Consider the following 17,869-nt stretch of genomic DNA (forward strand, 5'->3'; position numbering starts at 1 on the left):
TGGAGGGAAATTTTCAGGTGGTTGTGTTCCCATGTGTCTGCTGCCCCTGTCCTTCTAGGTGGTAGTAGCCATGGGTTTGGAAGCTGCATCTTAGGAGCCTTGGTTAGTTCTTGCAGTGCCTCTTGTAGATGGTACACCCTGCTGCTACTGTGCGTTGGTGGTGAAGGGAGTGAATGTTTGTGGATGGGGTGCCAATCAAATGGGCTGCTTTGTCCTGGATAGTGTCAAGGTTCTTGAATGTTTTTGGAGCTGCACTCATTCAGGCAAGTAGAGAGTATTCCACCACACTCCTGACTTCTGCCTTGTAGATTGTGGACAGGCTTTGAAGAGACAGGAGGTGAGTTATTCGCCACAGGATCCCTAGCCTCTAACTTGGATGTTGATAGTGGGGAATTCAGCGAGGGCATTGCCATTGAATGTCAAAGGGTGATGGTTAGATTCTCTCTTGTTGGAGATGGTCATTGCTTGGTACTTGTGTGGCGTGAATGTTACTTGCTGCTTGTCAGCCCAAGCCTGGTTATTGTCCAGGTCTTACTGCATTTGGACATGGGCTGCTTTAATATCTGAGGTGTCGCGAATGTTGCTGAACATTTTGCAATCATCAGTGAACTTCCCCACTTCTGACCTTATGATGGAGGGAAGGTCATTGATGAAGCAGCTGAAGATGGTTGGACCTAGGACACTACCCTGAGGAACTCCTGCAGCAATATCCTGGAACTGAGAAGATTGACCTCCAACACAACCTTCTTCCTTTGTGCTGGGTATGACTCCAACCAATGGAGAGTTTCCTGATTCCCATTGACTCCAGTTTTGCTAGGGTTCCTTGATGCCATCAAGCTATTACCAGTACTCACCACTGACTTTGTTCATACTGTAGTGAAAAGAGATGACATTAATAACAAAATAATAGGGATCCTATAATCTTAAGAAAATCGAAAGTTATGAGAGAGTCTGGACAGTCCTATACTAGTTCTGCAAAGTTTTGGGCATAAAACAAAATTACTTATCAGTTTGATCTGAATCAGACAACTTAATGTTGGCTGGTGCAAGGAATGGCAATTTCACACAAGTTCTATAGGGAGACCTCTTCTGAGATTGAAATTAAAGAACTTCGGGAGTAGAATTGCTCTGGTCACTTGGTATAGTGACATTATAAATGGGCTTCAGGAAGGTTTACTCTGTTCAATTTTTTAGTGAAATCATGCACACATATGTAGTAAAAGATCACAGGAAAGCTTCATGAGCTCAGTTACAGTGTAGCTATAGACAACTCCATCCCCCAAAGCAACATTTTCCATATTGTTGGGACATTGACTCACTTCTCCACCTTTGTTAGTATTGCTGATCCACAATTGTTCAGGGTCTCAGCAGGTCAGATAAGATGAGTGGCTTCAGTTTATCTTCTTTCCATTAAGTGAGGACAGATTTTGTATGTGCTACAGCCCTACTGGTTCCCTAGCTCAGAAACCCCTATGTTTATCCATTCTTGTGCTGCTTCAACTTTCCCCAAGTGACTGATCTAGGCAGTACCATGCAATGACCAACTCCTGATTAGCATCCCGGTGTGTGCTGTTGGACCATTTAGTACAGTGCCTAATGATGGATAATGCCAATCTGCTTCTCATGTTTTTGGCTTTTCCTTTTTTTTTCTGTTCAGGCCTTTACTTTGGTGGCTCGGCACCCAGAATTCAAGGACACTGTGTATGTGCCATATGCACAGTGGCTGGCAGAAAATGACCAGTTTGAAGAAGCTCAAAAAGGTGAGAATTAGTTAGGTTTGGCTGGGTAAAGTCAGGGCTCAGCCATGTTCAGATAAGAAAAGAGATATTATATTATCCAAATCTAATTCTCTTATGCTGTCTTTTTCTGCTGTGAATAAAATAACAGTTTATGAGCATATTCTTTGATTTTCTGTGAAAGTCTGCAAGTGGGAAATTATTTCACTGCTTGCCAAGGAAATAATAAAGGTTTACCAGACTGATACCTGAAATGGGCGGGTTGTCTTATGAGGAAATGTTGGACAGACTAGGCTTGTATCTGCTGGAGTTTAGAAGGTTAAGAGGCAATTTGAAACATCCAAGATCCTGAGGATTCTTGACAGGGTAGGTGTGGAGAGGATGTTTCCTCTTGGGGGAGAATCTAAAACTAGGGGTCACTGTTTAAAAATAAGAGGTCACCCATTTAAAACAGAGATGAGGCCAATTTTTTCTCACTCAGAGGATGGTGAGTCTTTGGAACTCTCATACTGAAAAGGTGGTGGAAGCAGAGTCTTTGAATGTTTTTAAGGCAGAGGTGGATAGATTCTTGGTAAGCATGGGGGTGGTAGGTTATCAGGGTAGGTGGGATGCAGATTTGAGGTTACTTTCAGATCAGCCATGATCTTATTAAATGACAGAGCAGGCTCGAGGGGCTGAATGGCCTACTGCTCCTTGGTTGTATGTAATAAAGAAAAAGCAGCTTATAGTCGGTGTCTGGTTTAACGTGTTTTGACATTGGCTCTGAAGTTCCTTGGATGTGCTGTTGGTGTCCAATGGACCTGACTGGAAATGGGCAGGTATATTATCCTGAAAGGTCCCCACTAACATTAAGATTTTCCTGTCAGTCATATGAGGGGTGGAACTTCTGTTCACTCAGGTACGTTGTTGCAAGCTCCTTTTTTTCACCCTTTACAGCATGGCTGATGTCTCAGGATCAGCCTGTGATTAGAGGCTTGGGGTAGAACTGCCTACTCTGGGAGTTTTCGTAACCCTGGTTCAGTTGGAATCACACAGGAATGGAAACTGGTACGCTGAGAGAGATAAAGCATTGTCACGACTCACTGGGAGAGTGCACTGTAATATCAGCCCCACTATTCCCTGAGCCACGACAAATATGAAAAGTTTGACCAAACCACCAGGTTGCCCCAATTCTACTCAATTTAGGTTAACAGAATATGAACACCAGGTTTGTAAACTTCATAAGTAAATAACTGTTTATTGAACAAATTGTCTTTAACTAGTGGCAAAAGAAAGAAACATGAGCTGCTAACTTCTAACTCAATAACTTAAACTCTAGAGAACAAAAGTACCTGGAAAAACTCAGCAGGTCTGACAGGATCTGCGGAGAGGGATAAAAGGTGGAGATAAAACAATGGATGGAAATACATTTAAAAATAATGGAAATAGGTGGGAAAAGAAAAATATATATAAATTATTGGAAAAAGGGGGATCAGAAAGGGGGTGGGGAAGGAGGAGAGAGTTCATGATCTAAAGTTGTTGAACTCAATATTCAGTCCGGAAGGCTCTACCCCTTCTTAAACCCCTATACACAAACACACATACACACACACAGAAGACACACAAAACATGGATTTTAAGGGTGGGATAAAACAGTTCAATAGCACCAATCTGGAGTACAGGATTAGATGGGTTGATTTTGATTGATGCCTTCCAAATTCCTTGCAGTTTGTTGTTGATGACACGATGTGGTCTCCCAGCACTTTCAGTCTGTGGTTCACTGGTTGAACAACTTGTTTTTCAGTGTCTATACTGGTGATTTTTCCCCTTTTCCTCTTGACAGGGGTTTTCAGAGAAAGCAGGTTACAGAGATGTGAGGAACAACCAGCTAGCTATTATGGCAGAATTGCTGGAATCTTACAAACACAGGAGAGAGAGGTTTCAGGTCTTCCCTCTTTGCAGGCTAGGAGCTGTTCTGCCTGCACTGTTACCAAACAAAAACCTGGTCACCTGGTCAGGAGCCAATTAAAATGCTGTTGTCAGGCAGTCTCCCTTAGTCCAGAACCCCTTTCCGGCACCATCCTGTTCTCTATGGCACTCTTGTGTTCCAGGATAGCAACATTGTCCCTAGGGAGGAGGAACAGAGAAGTGAAGTGGCCTGAGGACTGAAGCCCTTCCCACCCAATAATGGGGAGGCACCAAATTTCATGATTAAATAGGAAAATGTGTGCTGAAGATGCACCTCTGTTATCATGCCTGCCTGCTGGCCCAATCCTAATGCAGCGCCAAAATTCTAACGGGGTCACAACTGCAGGACATCGATAGGTTTGCTGCAGCATGACAATTTTCAGTGCAGCAGTGACCAGCTTGCTAATTACATGTACGTTATGAAAGATCTCTAAAAGTTTGCTTTGATTTCTCATGATGTTTTGGGTTCCTTTGCTATCGCTCCCAGCATTTCACAAGGCTGGCCGGCAAGGTGAGGCAGTCAAGGTTCTGGAACAGCTGACTCACAATGCAGTTTTGGAAAGTCGGTTCAATGACGCTGCCTATTATTATTGGATGTTGTCTATGCAGTGCCTGGATATAGCTCGAGGTAAGATCACTATTATTATTGGATGTTGTCTATGCACTGCCTGGATATAGGTCAAGATAAGACCACTATTAGAACCATAGAACACTACAGCACAGAAAACAGGCCATTCGGCCCTTCTAGTCTGTGCCTAAGTATTATTCCACTAGTCCCATTGACCTGTACCTAGTCCATAACCCTCCAGACCTCTCCCATCCATGTATCTATCCAATTTATTCTTAAAACTTGAGTGAGCCCGCATTTACCATGTCAGATGGTAGCTCGTTCCACATTCTCACCACTCTCTGAGTGAAGAAGTTCCCCCTAATGTTCCCCTGGATATAGCTTGAGATAAGACCACTATTATTATTGGATGTTGTCTGTGCACTGCCTGGATATAGGTCAAGATAAGACCACTATTATTATTGAATGTTGTTTATGAACTCCAAGGCCCAGCAGTTAGTTCCTGGTAGCAATGCTCCATAGAACTGCACACAAAATTGACCCTGACTGCTATCCCCTTCCATGTATGTTGCATTGCTGAACAACCTACCTCACTTAGTAGCACCGTTAAACAGCTGTTTAGGATCACTTGTTCACAGACCCTGTTTCTTGCTTCTGCCTTTCTTTTGACGCCTATTGTTTTATAAGTGGCTGCATTGTTAACTTTTGTTTGAAAGCCTTGAAATGCTTTGAACTCATGTAAATATTCACTGAGGGCTTGTCCCTCAGGATACCTAATGTTTCTAATTTTTGTGAAAACAAAGCTCAATATATGGGTCACACAGCCTCAGCATTAGGGTCAGAACATTTATCAGAAGTTAACTAGATTTGAGAAATAACTAGATACATTTCTGGTAAGAAAGTAGATTGATAGGTAATTGGATGAATGCTTTTACATATCAAACAGATGAGCTTATTTAACATATTGGTCATTTCTTGATAATTCTGATGCAAATTTTAACAGTTAACATCTGGATGAAATTTAGTTTGTTTTTATTTAATTAGGCAGTATAATTTTAAAAAACTATTTGCAAATATTTAACAGAAAATGCAGAGAAGCAACTCGAGATGCTTAAAATGTTTCACCATTTCCAGCACCTGGCAGAACTTTACCATGCATACCACTCAATCCAGAGATACACGGTAAGAAACTGTTAAGAAGGACTTTCCATAAATAAGATTCTCTCTGAAATCTGCTTTCTAAGATTTATTGTGAGTCAGCCTGTGGATTGCTAACCTTTGAGTAAATTTTAGCCCAGAATGATAATCAGATGTATGGTTTGTTTTTTAGGATAAATAGAAGAAAATTGTCAAACTCCATTAAAAGATTATATTTGATTTCTTCATGTAAAATAAATCAGGTTGTTGGTTTGCAGTTGGCTTCATCTCATCAGAATGTCTTTCAGTATACTTTCTAAGAAGTTATGATCATAGAACCCTGTACACACAAGGTACTTCGCTAAATTTGAAATAGATATTGAACAACTAAGGTATTATCTGGATCACTGCAAGGTCTGCTTAGTGGGTGTCCAGTGATGCAGAACATGAATGAATATATCATCTAGAGCTGGAACTTGTACCATTTGGCGGCAGTAACATCAAGCGCCTCAATTTTTATCGCCCTTTAATCTCCCCTAAAAGGCAATACAAACCTAGTCCGTGTAGCCTATCCTCATAATTTAACCCTTTTAGCCTCAGTATCATTTTGGTGAATCTGTGCTGCATCCCCTCCAAGATGAATATATCTTTTGTCTGGGAACTGGGGATAGTGCACTGTAATATCAGCCCTACTGTTCCCCGAGCCACGACAAATGTGAAAAGTTTGACCAAACCACCAGAATGCCCCAATTCTACCTAACTGTTTATTTTAAATTAACAGAATACGAGCACCAGGTTTGTAAACTTCATAAGTAAATAACTGTTTATTGAACAAATTTCGTTAATCTGTGGCAAAAGCAAGAAATATGAACTGCAATTTCTAATTCTGTAACCTAAACTCTGCCCTTCCTTAAATCCCTATACACACACATACAAGACACGTAAGACACACAAAACCGTGGATTTTAAGGGTGGGATAAAACAGTTCAATAGCACCAGTTCTGGAGTACAGGATTTGATGGGTTGATTTTCATCGTTGTCTTCCAAATTCTTTTCAGCTCTCGTTGATGACATGAGGTGGTCTTCCAGCACTTACAGTATTTAGTTCACTACTTGAGCGCCTGCGTCTCAATGTCCCTAACAGTGGTTCGCCCCTTTTGCCTCTTGACAGGGGTTTTCAGAGAGAAAGCAGGTTATAGAGATGTGAGGAGAAAAAGCCAGCTAGCTGTTATTGTGGAATTACTGGAATCTTTCACACACAGGTGAAAGAGGTTTTAGGTCTCGTTCCTTTCAGGCTAGGGGCTATTCTGCTGCACTGCCCTCACACAAAACCTGGTCACCTGGTCAGGAGCCAATTAAAACATTGTTGCTACGCAGCTCCCTTGGTCTAGGACTCCTTTCTGGCACCATCCTGTCTTTCATGGCACACTCTGTTCCAGGACTGCAACATTGTATATATCTCTCATCCTGTTCCAGTGGACATGCCTTTCAAACTGCAGCCATTGTAATTTTAATCCACAGTCCAACAGAAACAAAAAGATATGTTCCTTTCACTTTTATGAAGTGCATGCCCAAAAGTGAAAGCAGAACTGAACATCAACAACAAGTTGTATTTATATAGCACCTTTAATATAATAAAACCTCCCAAGGTGCTTCACATGGGCAAATGGAAAAACAAAATGTTGACACTGGACAGATGACCAAAGGCTTAGTCAAAGAGGTAGGTTTTAAGAAGCCTCTTAGAAGAGGAAAGTGAGATAGAGAGGCAGAGAGGAGTAGGAAGGGAATTCCAGAGCTTAGGCCCTAAAGCAACTGAAGGCATAACCACCAGTGGTAGAGTGATTAAAATCGAGGCCAGAATTAGATGAGCGCAGGTATCTCGGAGTGTAGGGGCTGGAGGAGATTACAGAGTTGGGGTGTGGGGGAGGTGGGGGATATGGTAGTAAGGGCATGGGGGGATTTGAAAACAAGGATGAAAATTTTAAAATCAAGATGTTCAAGGTCATGATGCATGATTGGGAGTAAATGTACAGCAGTAACGGGGGTGATAGCTAAATGAGACTTGGTCCAAGTTAAGACATGGGCAGCAGAGTTTTGAGTTGCCTGAAGTTTATGGAGGGTAGAATTTGGGAGACCAGCCAAGGAGTGCAATGGAATAATCAAGACTAGAGGTAACAAAGGCATGAATGAGATTTCAGCCAATGAGCAGAGACAGGAGTAAAGTCAGGTGGTGACTGCCTTAGTGATGGCACAGGTGTGTGGTCGGAAGGTCATCTCAGGGTCAAATATACACCAAGCTTGCAAACAGACTGGCTTAGTTTCAGACTGTTAACAGAGAGAGGGATGGAATTGGTTGCTCGGCATTGAGCTTGGAATGGGGCTGAAAACAATGGCTTCAGTCTTCCCGATATTTAATTGGAGGAAATTTCTGCTCATTCAGTGCTGGATGATGAATAAACGATCTAATAATTTAGCAAAAGTGGAGGAGTCGAGAGGAGTGGTGGTGAGGTAGAGCTGAGTGTCATCAGCGTATATGTGAAAACTAACGCTGTGCTTTCGGAAGATGTAGCCAAGGTGCAGCATGTGGATGCAAAATAGGAGGAGGGCCATGGTTGTTGGAGGTGAGGTTGAAGGAGACAGGGGAGAGGGGTTTAAGAAGACTGCTTGTAGTAGTGAAAAGAAGCTGAAGCTTATCTTTGCATTCCAGGAGTCGGCCTCAATTTTTCAGCTTTAAAATACGTGTGTAAGGTTATACTCACCTTATAAGTTGGCGCATGGAATCAAGCAGGCAATATGGACCGTGTTGTCAAGAAGATGCTCTTGAGTTTAAGACACAATCGCACAGAGCAAACCAAGCATGGCGACCAACAAACAAAAATGGAATTTGAAGCCCTCCACCTAGCACCCCATGTCACCATTTCTCCAGCACATGTTAACTTATTTTACTTTACAGTTCCTGGACTCATTAGACTTCAGAGATTACTACCCTCTGATGTCCTTTACCCTAGCAAGTTTTTCTCTCACTTCTTAATTTATTCAAGCTGCTGTATTTTGATCAGTTACTTAGTTATTATTTTCTTTTCTGAACCTCAAGTATTTATGTTATCTTTGATGCTATTTTGCATCCCAAAAATGTAACCGACTACATAAATCTTTGTTATCTAGAGCTAAGGGATGGACTTTGGGAGATAGTTCCATAACGTTACTTAGAATCATAGAACAGTTACAGCATACAAGGAGGCAGTTCGGTTCATCTTGTCCATGCCGGCACCCTAAGGGGAACTCAACTAGACCCACTCCCTGGCCTTTTTCTGTAGCCCTACGTTTTTTTCCTATTCACATAATTATCCAATTTCCTTTTGAAAACCACAATTGAATTTGCCTCCACCACACTCTCAGCAGTGCATTCCAGATCCTAACCACTCATTTTTCTTATAAAAGCAAAGTACTGCGGATGCTATAAATCTGAAATAAGAACAGAAAATGCTGGAAAATTACTCTTCTTCAGAGCTAAAGAGCCCATCCCTTAGCTCTCTTTATCTCTGAAGAAGAATCATACGGACTCCAAATGTTAACTCTGTTTCTCTCTCTACAGATGCTGCCAGACCTGCTGATTTTTTTCAGCATTTTCTGTTTTTATTTACTCATTTTTCTTATTTGGTTCTTATTTGCTTTTGGTTCTTTCCCCATTGATCTTAAATTAGAGCCCTTTGCTTTTCAACCCTTCTGCCAATAAAAGTTTCTCCCTATCAAGTCTCTCCAGGCCCCTCATGATTTTGAACACCCCTATCAAATCTCCTGTCAACCCTCTCTTACCTAAGGAAAACAGTCCCACATAACTGAAGACCCTCATCCCTAGAATCATTCCTGTAAATCTTTTCTGCACTGTCCCTAATGCCTTCACATCTTTCCTAAAGTGTGTTGCCCAGAATTGGACACAGCACTTTGGTTCAGGCTGAACCATTGTTTTATAAAGGTTCACCATAAGAACATAAGAAGAACATAAGAACTAGGAGCAGGAGCAGGCAATTCAGCCCCTCGAGCCAGCCCCGACATTCAATACGGTCATGGATGATCTCATTTCGGCGTCAACTCCAATTTCCCGCCCTCTCCCCAGAACCTTTCAACCCATTACTAATTAAAAACCTGTCTATCTCCTCCTTAAATTTATTCAGCGTTCCAGCATCCACTGCACTCTGAAGTAGTGAATTCCACGGATTCACGATCCTTTGAGAAAAGTAATTCCTCCTCATCTCCGATTTAAATCTACCACCCTTTAGCCTAAAACTATGGCCTCTCGTTCTAGAATGCCCCAGAAGGGGAAACATCTGCTCCACATCTACTTTATTTATCCCCTTTAGCACCTTATATACCTCAATTAGATCTCCTCTCAACCTTCTAAACTTCAGCGAGTATAGGCCTAAACTCAATCTCTCCCCATAAGACAAGCCCCACATCTCTGGAATCAAACTAGTGAACCTTCTCTAAACCTCCTCCAGTGCAACTACATCCTTCCTCAAGTAAGGGGACCAAAACTGTGCCCAGTACTCCAGGTGCGGTCTCACCAATGCCTTGCACAGTTACAACAACACTTCTCTGTTTTTATACTCTATTCCTTTAGCAATAAATGCCAAGATTCCATTTGCCTTCCTTATCACCTGCTGTACCTGCATACTAGCTTTCAGTGATTCATGCACGAGGATACCCAGATCCCTCTGCACTGAAGCATTCTGAAGTTTCTCTCCATTTAAATAATAAGTCGCCTTTTTATTCTTCCGACCAAAATGGATAACCTCGCACTTATTCACGTTAAACTCCATCTGCCAAATTTTGGCCCATTCACCTAACCTGTCCATATCCATTTGTAAATTTCTTATTTCTTCAATGCAACTCACTTTCCCACCTATTTTGGTGTCATCTGCAAATTTAGCTATAGTACCTTCTATCCCTGAATCCAAGTCATTAATATAGATTGTAAATAGTTGGGGCCCAAGGACCGAACCCTGTGACACCCCACTAGTTACAGCTTGCCATCCAGAATAAGACCCATTTGTCCCGACTCTCTGCTTTCTGTTGGTTAGCCAATCTTCTATCCAAGCTAATATATTACCCCTAACTCCATGTGATCTTAGCTTGTGTATTAATCTTTTATGTGGCACCTTATCAAAGGCCTTCTGGAAGTCCAGATATACTACATCTACAGGATCCCCATTATCCACTTTGTTTGTCACATCTTCAAAGAACTCTAGCAAATTAGTCAAACACGATTTACTCTTCATAAAACCATGCTGACTCTGATGGATTGCATTTTGACTTTCCAAATGCCCCATTACTACTTCCTTAGTAATGGACTCCAACAATTTCCCAACAACAGACGTTAAACTAACTGGTCTATAGGGACACCCTGGTCCACTCCTCCATCACCCCCTACACCTCAACCCCCTCCCACAGCACCTTCCCATGCAACCACAGAAGGTGCAACACCTGCCCCTTTACTTCCCCCCCATCTCACCGTCCAAGGGCCCAAACACTCCTTTCAAGTGAAGCAGCATTTCACTTGCACTTCCCTCAATTTAGTCAACTGCATTCGCTGCTCCCAATGTGGTTTCCTCTACTTTGGAGAGACCAAATACAGATTGGGTGACCGCTTTGTGGAACACCTTCGGTCTGTCCGCAAGCATGACCCAGACCTCCCTGTCGCTTGCCATTTCAACACTCCACCCTGCTCTCATGCCCACATGTCCGTCCTTGGCCTGCTGCATTGTTCCAGTGAAGCTCAACGCAAACTGGAGGATCAGCACCTCATCTTCCGACTAGGTACTTTACAGCCTTCTGGACTTAATATTGAGTTCAACAACTTTAGATCATGAACTCTCTCCTCCTTCCCCACCCCCTTTCCGATCCCCCTTTTTCCAATAATTTTTATATATTTTTCTTTTCCCACCTATTTCCATTATTTTTAAATGTATTTCCATCCATTGTTTTATCTCTACCTTTTAGCCTATTTCGATTTCCCCCCCACCCCCACTAGGGCTATCTGTCCCTTGCTCATCCTGCTTTCCACCCTTAATGTCCCCATTAGCACATTTCTTAGCTAATATCACCACCGTCAACACCTCTTTGTCCTTTTGTCTATGACATCTTTTGGCAATCTCCACCTATCACTGACCCTCTATCCAGCCCTACCTGTCCCACCCCCCCTTAAACCAGCTTATATTTCACCTCTTTTCTATTTTTCCTTAGTTCTGATGAAGAGTCATTTGGACTGAAAATGTTAACTGTATTCCTCTCCGCAGATGCTGTCAGACCTGCTGAGCTTTTCCAGGTATTTTTGTTTTTGGTCTATAGTTTCCTACTTTCTGTCTCCCCACCTTTTTGAATAAGGGCATTATATTAGCATTTTTCCAATCCAATGGAACCTTTCCAGAATCCAGGGAATTTTGGAATATTATAGCCAATGCATCCACTATCTCCGCTGCCACTTCCTTTAAGACCCTGGGATGTAGACCATCAGGTCCTGGGGACTTGTCACCCTTTAATACCAATAGTTTGCTCAGTACCTTTTCTCAAGTGATGGTGATTGTTCCTCCTTCTCTATACCCTCTGCACTACCTGTTACTATTGGGGTGGTACTAGTGTCCTCCACCGTGAAAACTGAGGCAAAATATTGATTAAGCATCTCTGCCATTTCTGCATTCCCCACTATTAACTCCCCAGTCTCGTCCTCCAAGGGACCAACATTCACTTTAGCTACTCTCTTTCCTTTTATATACTTGTAGAAGCTTTTGCTATCAGTTTTTACATTTTGCGCTAGTTTTCTTTCATAATTTACCTTTGCTCTTTTTATTATTTTTTAGTAACCCTTTGTTGATCTTTAAAAGTTTCCCAATCTTCCAGCCTGCCATTGACCTTTGCAATTTGGTATGCCTTAGTTTTTGCCTTTGTGTTATCTTTAACTTCCTTGCTTAGCCATGGATGCTTTTTCCCCCTGTTACCATCTTTCTTCCTTTTTGGAATATATTTTACTTGGGAGGAATTGAATATCTCCTTAAATATCTGCCACTGTTCATCAACTGTCCTACTTTGTAGTCTTCCTGCCCAGTCCACTAGGGCTAAATCTGCCCTCATACCTATGTAGTTACCTTTGTTTAACTCCAGAACACTAATGTGGGACTCAAGTTTCTCGCTCTCAAACTGAAATTGAAATTCTAGCATGCTATGATCACTCTTCCCTAGAGGATCCTTTACTATGAGATTATTAATTAATCCCATCCCATTACAAAAACCCAAATCCAGAATAACTTCCTTGCTTTTGTACTCTGACTTTATTTATGAAGCCCAGGATCCCATATACCTTATTAAGCACTTTCTCAATCTGCTCTGCCACCTTCAAAGATTTGTGCACATATACCTGGTCATTTCACACTACTTTGCATTAAATTTCATCTGCCACATGTCTGCCCATTCCACCACCCTGTCTCTGTCATCTTGAAGTCTATAACCATGCTCCTACAGTTCAAAATGCTTCCAAGTTTTGTGTCATAAATTTTCAAATTCTGTCCTGTGCACCCAAATCTAGGTCATTGATATATATCAGGAAAAGAGGTGGTCCTAATACCTAGGGAACCCAACTATATACCTTACTCCAATTGGAAAACCAATCATTCACTGTTATTCTCTGTTTCCTGTTATTCAGCCACTTTGTATCTATGCTGCTACTGATCCTTTTATTTCAAGGGTTGAACTTTGCTGACAAGCTTGTCATGTGGCATTTTATCAAATCCCTTTTGGAAATCCATGTACACCAGATCAACCACAATACCCTCATCAACCTTCTATGTCATGTCATCAAAAAACTCAATAAAGCTAGTTAAACACAATTTGTCCTTAACAAATCTGTTGGCTTTCTGTCATTTATCCACAACTGCCTAACTGTCTTAAGTTTGTCCCAAATTATCATTTGTAAAAGCTTTCCCACCATCAAGGTTAAACTGAGTGGCCTATAATTGTTGGGTTTATCGCTATACCTTTTTTGATCAAGGGTGTAATGTTTGCAATTCTCCAGTCCTCTGACACCACCCCTGTATCTGAGGAGGATTGGCAGATTAAGGCCACTGCCTAAGCAATTTCCACCCTTACTTCCCTCAGTATCCTTGGATGTATCTGATCCGGTCCTGGTGACTTATCAACTTTTATTCTGGCCAGTCTCTCTAATACTTCTTGTTTATTAATTTTTAGTCAATTCAGTGTCTCAACTACTCCTCCTTTATGTTGAGTTCTGCAGTAAACTCTTCCTTGGTAAAGACAGAGGCAAAGTACTCATTTAGCACTCCAGCCATGTCCTCAGCCTCCATGCATAAATTCCCTTTTTGGTTCCTAATCAACCCCTCCTCTTACTACTCATTTACTATTTACAAGCCTACAGACACTTTTCAATTCCCATTTATGTTAGCTGTCAGTCTCTTCTCATATTCCCTCTTTGCTTCTTTTATTTCTTTTTTCCGCTTCCTGTCTGAACTTTCTATATTCAGCCCGGTTTTCATTTGTATTGTCAACATTGTCTATCATGCACACCCTTTTTATCTTCATCTTATTCTCATTCTTTCTTTAATCAAGGGAGCTTTGGCTTCCTTTGTCCTTTCTTTCCTCCTTGTGGAATTGTACCTTGACTGTTCCAGAATTATATCCTCTTTAATATTAGCCCATTGTTTCATTACAGTTTTGTCTGACGATCTTTGATTTCAGTTTACCTGGGCCAGGTCCTTTCTCACCCTGTTGAAACTGGCCCTCATCCAATTAATTATTTTTACGCTGGATTGCTCTCGAGAGTAAAATAGCAAGAAATAAAAATACAGAAAATAAGAGCTTCTACAAAAAGGAGGAGAGTAGATAAAGTAAACATTGGTCTGTTAGAAAATGAGACTAAGGAATTAATAATAGGAAACAAGGAAATGGCAGAGACTTTGAACAAATATTTTGTATTTATTTTCATGGGAGAAGACACTGAAAGCATCCCAATAATAGAAAATTAGGAGGCAAAAAGGAGGGAAGAACTTAAATCGGTCATTATCACTGGAGAAAATGTACTAGGCAAACTAACTAGAGGCTAACAAGTCCTTTAGACCTGATGGCCTGCATCCTAGAGTCGTAAAGGAAATGGCTGTAGAGATAGTGGGTGTATGGGTTTTAATCTTCCAAAATTCCCTAGATTCTGGAAATGTTCCAGAGGATTGGAAAATGCAAATATAATGCCCCTATTCAAGAAAGGAGGGAGATAGAGAGCAGCAAACTATAGGGCAGTTCACCTAACATCTGTTATTGGAAAAATGCTAGAATCCATTATTAAAGAGGCAGTTGCAGGACATTTAGAAAGTAATACAATCAAGCAGAGTCAACAGGGTTTTATGAAATGGAAATTGCGTTTGACAAGTTTGAAGATTCTTTGATATATAACAAGCAGGGTGGATAAAGGTGAACTAGTAGATGTGTATTTTGATTTGCAAATGATATTCGATAAGGTATCACATAAAAGATTACTGCAGAAGATAAGAGTTCATGGTGTCAGAGAGAATAAATTAGCATGGACAGAGGATTGACTAACAGAAAACAGAAGGAGACAGGATAAATGGATCATTTTCAGGTTGGCATACTGTAACTAGTGGGGTGCCACAGGGATTAGTGCTGGGGCACCACAGGGCTTAATGCTGGGGCATCAACGATTTATAATCTATATCAATGACTTGAATGAAAGCGTCGACTATATTGTAGCCAAATTTGCTGATGGTACAAAGACAGGTGGAAAAGCAAGTTGTGAAGAGGACATAAAGGCACGGATTTCACCCTTGGTGGAGAGGCTCTCCGTCGTGGCGAAAATCCCCGAAATGGCAGAAAATTTTGAGTCCTGCCTTTGAACCCAGCATTTCCCATCCTGATGGGGGCAGGGCCCGAGTTGGGCCAAGGTTCACGCATGCGCGATTCACGGAGGCAGCTGGCCATTTAAATCACCAACTGCCTCCACTGAAGTGGGATTTTGGAAGAACAGGAGTGTGGAATCCTGAGTGTGCAGATTAGAACAAGTAAGAGGAGGTCTGAACTTGGTGGAAGTGTTTGGATAACCAGGGTAGCCCTTTGGGAGAGGTAAGGCACCCTTTAGGATTGTTAAAAGTGAACATGATTATGCACTTTTTGTGCACAAAATTGTTGGAATTGTCAAGCAGTCAAAGAGCTGTCCAGCTGTCAAGGAACTATCCAGCTCTCAAGGAAATGTTAAGGAGCTGTCCAGCTGTCAAAGCTGTCAGACCTATCCAGGAAGTGTCAAGGCTTTCAGAGCTATCCAGGAAGTGTCAAAGCTGCCCAGGAAGTGTCAAAACTATCAAGGAACTGCCCAACAATACTAGGATACTAGGCGAGTTGGCATGGAGGGGGTAAGGGCAAAAGGTGATGGGTGGGAGGGGCATGGGTTGGTATGAGTTGGCACTAAGTTGACATTGGGGTACGGGGCTATGGGGGGCTGGGTGGAAAAACATGGGTTGACATAGGGGGTATGGAGGCCATGGGAATTGGGTGGGGGGCATGGCCTTGCACCCAGCCTGCTTCCGCACCTGGCAGTGTGCACATTCATTTCCGGATTGCCCACCCTGACTCCTGTTGCAGCTCCCCCACCCCCTGACCAAATATCCAACCTGTGGGTGGATGTTTTTAAAAGTCGGGTTCGCCAAGCTGGGAAATCTCCTGATTCTGCGAACCCGACCCCGAGTCGAACATCTAGGCCAAAGAGTCTGCTAAGGGATATTGATAGGTTGAATGAATGGCAAAAATTTAGCAAATGAACTGTAACGTTTATCCTCTTCGGTAGGAGGAATACAAGAGCAAGATATATAAATAGAGAGAGACCACAGAACATTGCGGTGGAGAGGGTTCTGAAGGTCCTTGTACTTGAAACACAAAATGTTAGCATTCAGGTGCAGCAAACAACTAGGTCAGTAAATGGAATGCTGGCATTTATTACAATGGGGATGAGTATAAAAGTAAGGAAGGTAGATTCTGAGGAGGCTTGACAGGGTAAATGCTGTTAGACAGCATGGCTTCTGAATGAGGGGCTGCCTATTTAAGATACCCCCTCATCAGAAGGAATTTCTTATCTCGGTGGGTGGTGAATATGGAATTCTCTATCCCCGAGAACTGGGGGCTGAGTCCTTGTCAGCAAATTTGGATACATTATTCTTGGCCTCCCACTAAGTCAATAATATAAATTGTAAATAGCTGAACCTTCAGCAGTGATCCTTGTGGCACTTCATTAACTACAGCCTGAAAACTTGTCCAATTTATCCTTACTTCTGCTTCCTGTCCATTAACCATTCCTCCATCCATGCTAATATATTAACACCAACTCTGTAAGCTTTATCTTGCGTATTAATCTTTTAAGTGGCACCTTTTGGAAATCCAAGCTTACTATAGCTACTGGTTCCACTTTATCTACCCTACTTGTTGCATCCTTGAAAAGCTCTAATAACTTTGTCAAACACGATTTCTCTTTTGTAAAGCTATGTTGACTTTGTCTGATTGTGCTATGTTTTCCTATGTGCATAGTTAAAACTTCCTTAGTAATACTGTAGATTCCAGCATTTTTCCGACAACTGATGTCAGGCTAACTGGCCTGTAGTTCCAGTCTTCTCTCTCTCTCTCTCTCCTTTCTTGAACAGCAGAATTACACTTGTTAACTTCCAATCCCTGGGACCATTCTTGAATCTAGAGAATTTTGGAAAATCATAACCAATGCATCCAACTATCTCTGCCATTCTCTGCCATAGAACCCTAGGATGTAGGCCATCAGGTCCCAGGGATTTGTTAGCTTTTGGTCCCTTAAGTTTCTCCAGCACTTTTTCTCTGCTTATGTTAATTACTTTGATTTCTTTATTAGCCCCTTGCTTACCCTTTATTTCTAATAAGTAATTTGTGTCTTCAACTTTGAAGACAGCCACAAATTTTTTGTTCAATGCCTCTGCTGTTTCGTCATTCCCCATGATACTTTCTCCTGTTTCTGCTTCTAAGGTTAGCTACTCTTCTCTTGTTTATATACTTGTAGAAGCTCTTACAATCTGTTTTTATATTCCTGGCTTGTTTACCCTCACATTCTATTTCCTGATCTTTTGAGCCGCGATCCTTCCTCACTAATCTCACTAAGGAAAGTGGAATTGAGGCCAAGATCAGGCCAATCATGATCCTATTGAGTGGCCGCATTGCCTACTCCTATGTTCTTGTCCTTTTTCCAGAGCTAAGCTATATCTTATGAAACAATGATCACTAGCCCTTAAATTTTCTGCTGCTGACACCTGATCCACTTGACCCGCATCATTCCCCAGAACCAAATGCAGCAAAGCTTCCTTCCTCGTTGGACCAGAAACATGCTGATCTAGAAAATTCTCCTAAATACACCAGAAGCTTATCCCCCTCTCTGCCCTTTATATAATTGCTATCCCAG

At 41.8% G+C, this 17,869-nt stretch overlaps 1 protein-coding gene across 2 annotated transcripts in view; it reads left to right on the forward strand.

Annotated features, from left to right (window-relative positions):
• Positions 1 to 17,869, forward strand: part of ift122 (intraflagellar transport 122 homolog (Chlamydomonas)) — a 171,828-nt gene that overhangs the window by 104,959 nt on the left and 49,000 nt on the right. For both annotated transcript variants that reach the window (XM_078543871.1, XM_078543873.1), the window contains exons 20-22: positions 1,658 to 1,760; positions 4,171 to 4,311; positions 5,336 to 5,433. In XM_078543871.1, the coding sequence (XP_078399997.1) occupies positions 1,658 to 1,760; positions 4,171 to 4,311; positions 5,336 to 5,433 (342 nt within the window). The remainder of the gene's footprint in view (positions 1 to 1,657; positions 1,761 to 4,170; positions 4,312 to 5,335; positions 5,434 to 17,869) is intronic.

Source organism: Cetorhinus maximus, chromosome 6 (genome assembly GCF_964194155.1).
Source record: "Cetorhinus maximus chromosome 6, sCetMax3.hap1.1, whole genome shotgun sequence".
NCBI lineage: Eukaryota > Metazoa > Chordata > Chondrichthyes > Lamniformes > Cetorhinidae > Cetorhinus > Cetorhinus maximus.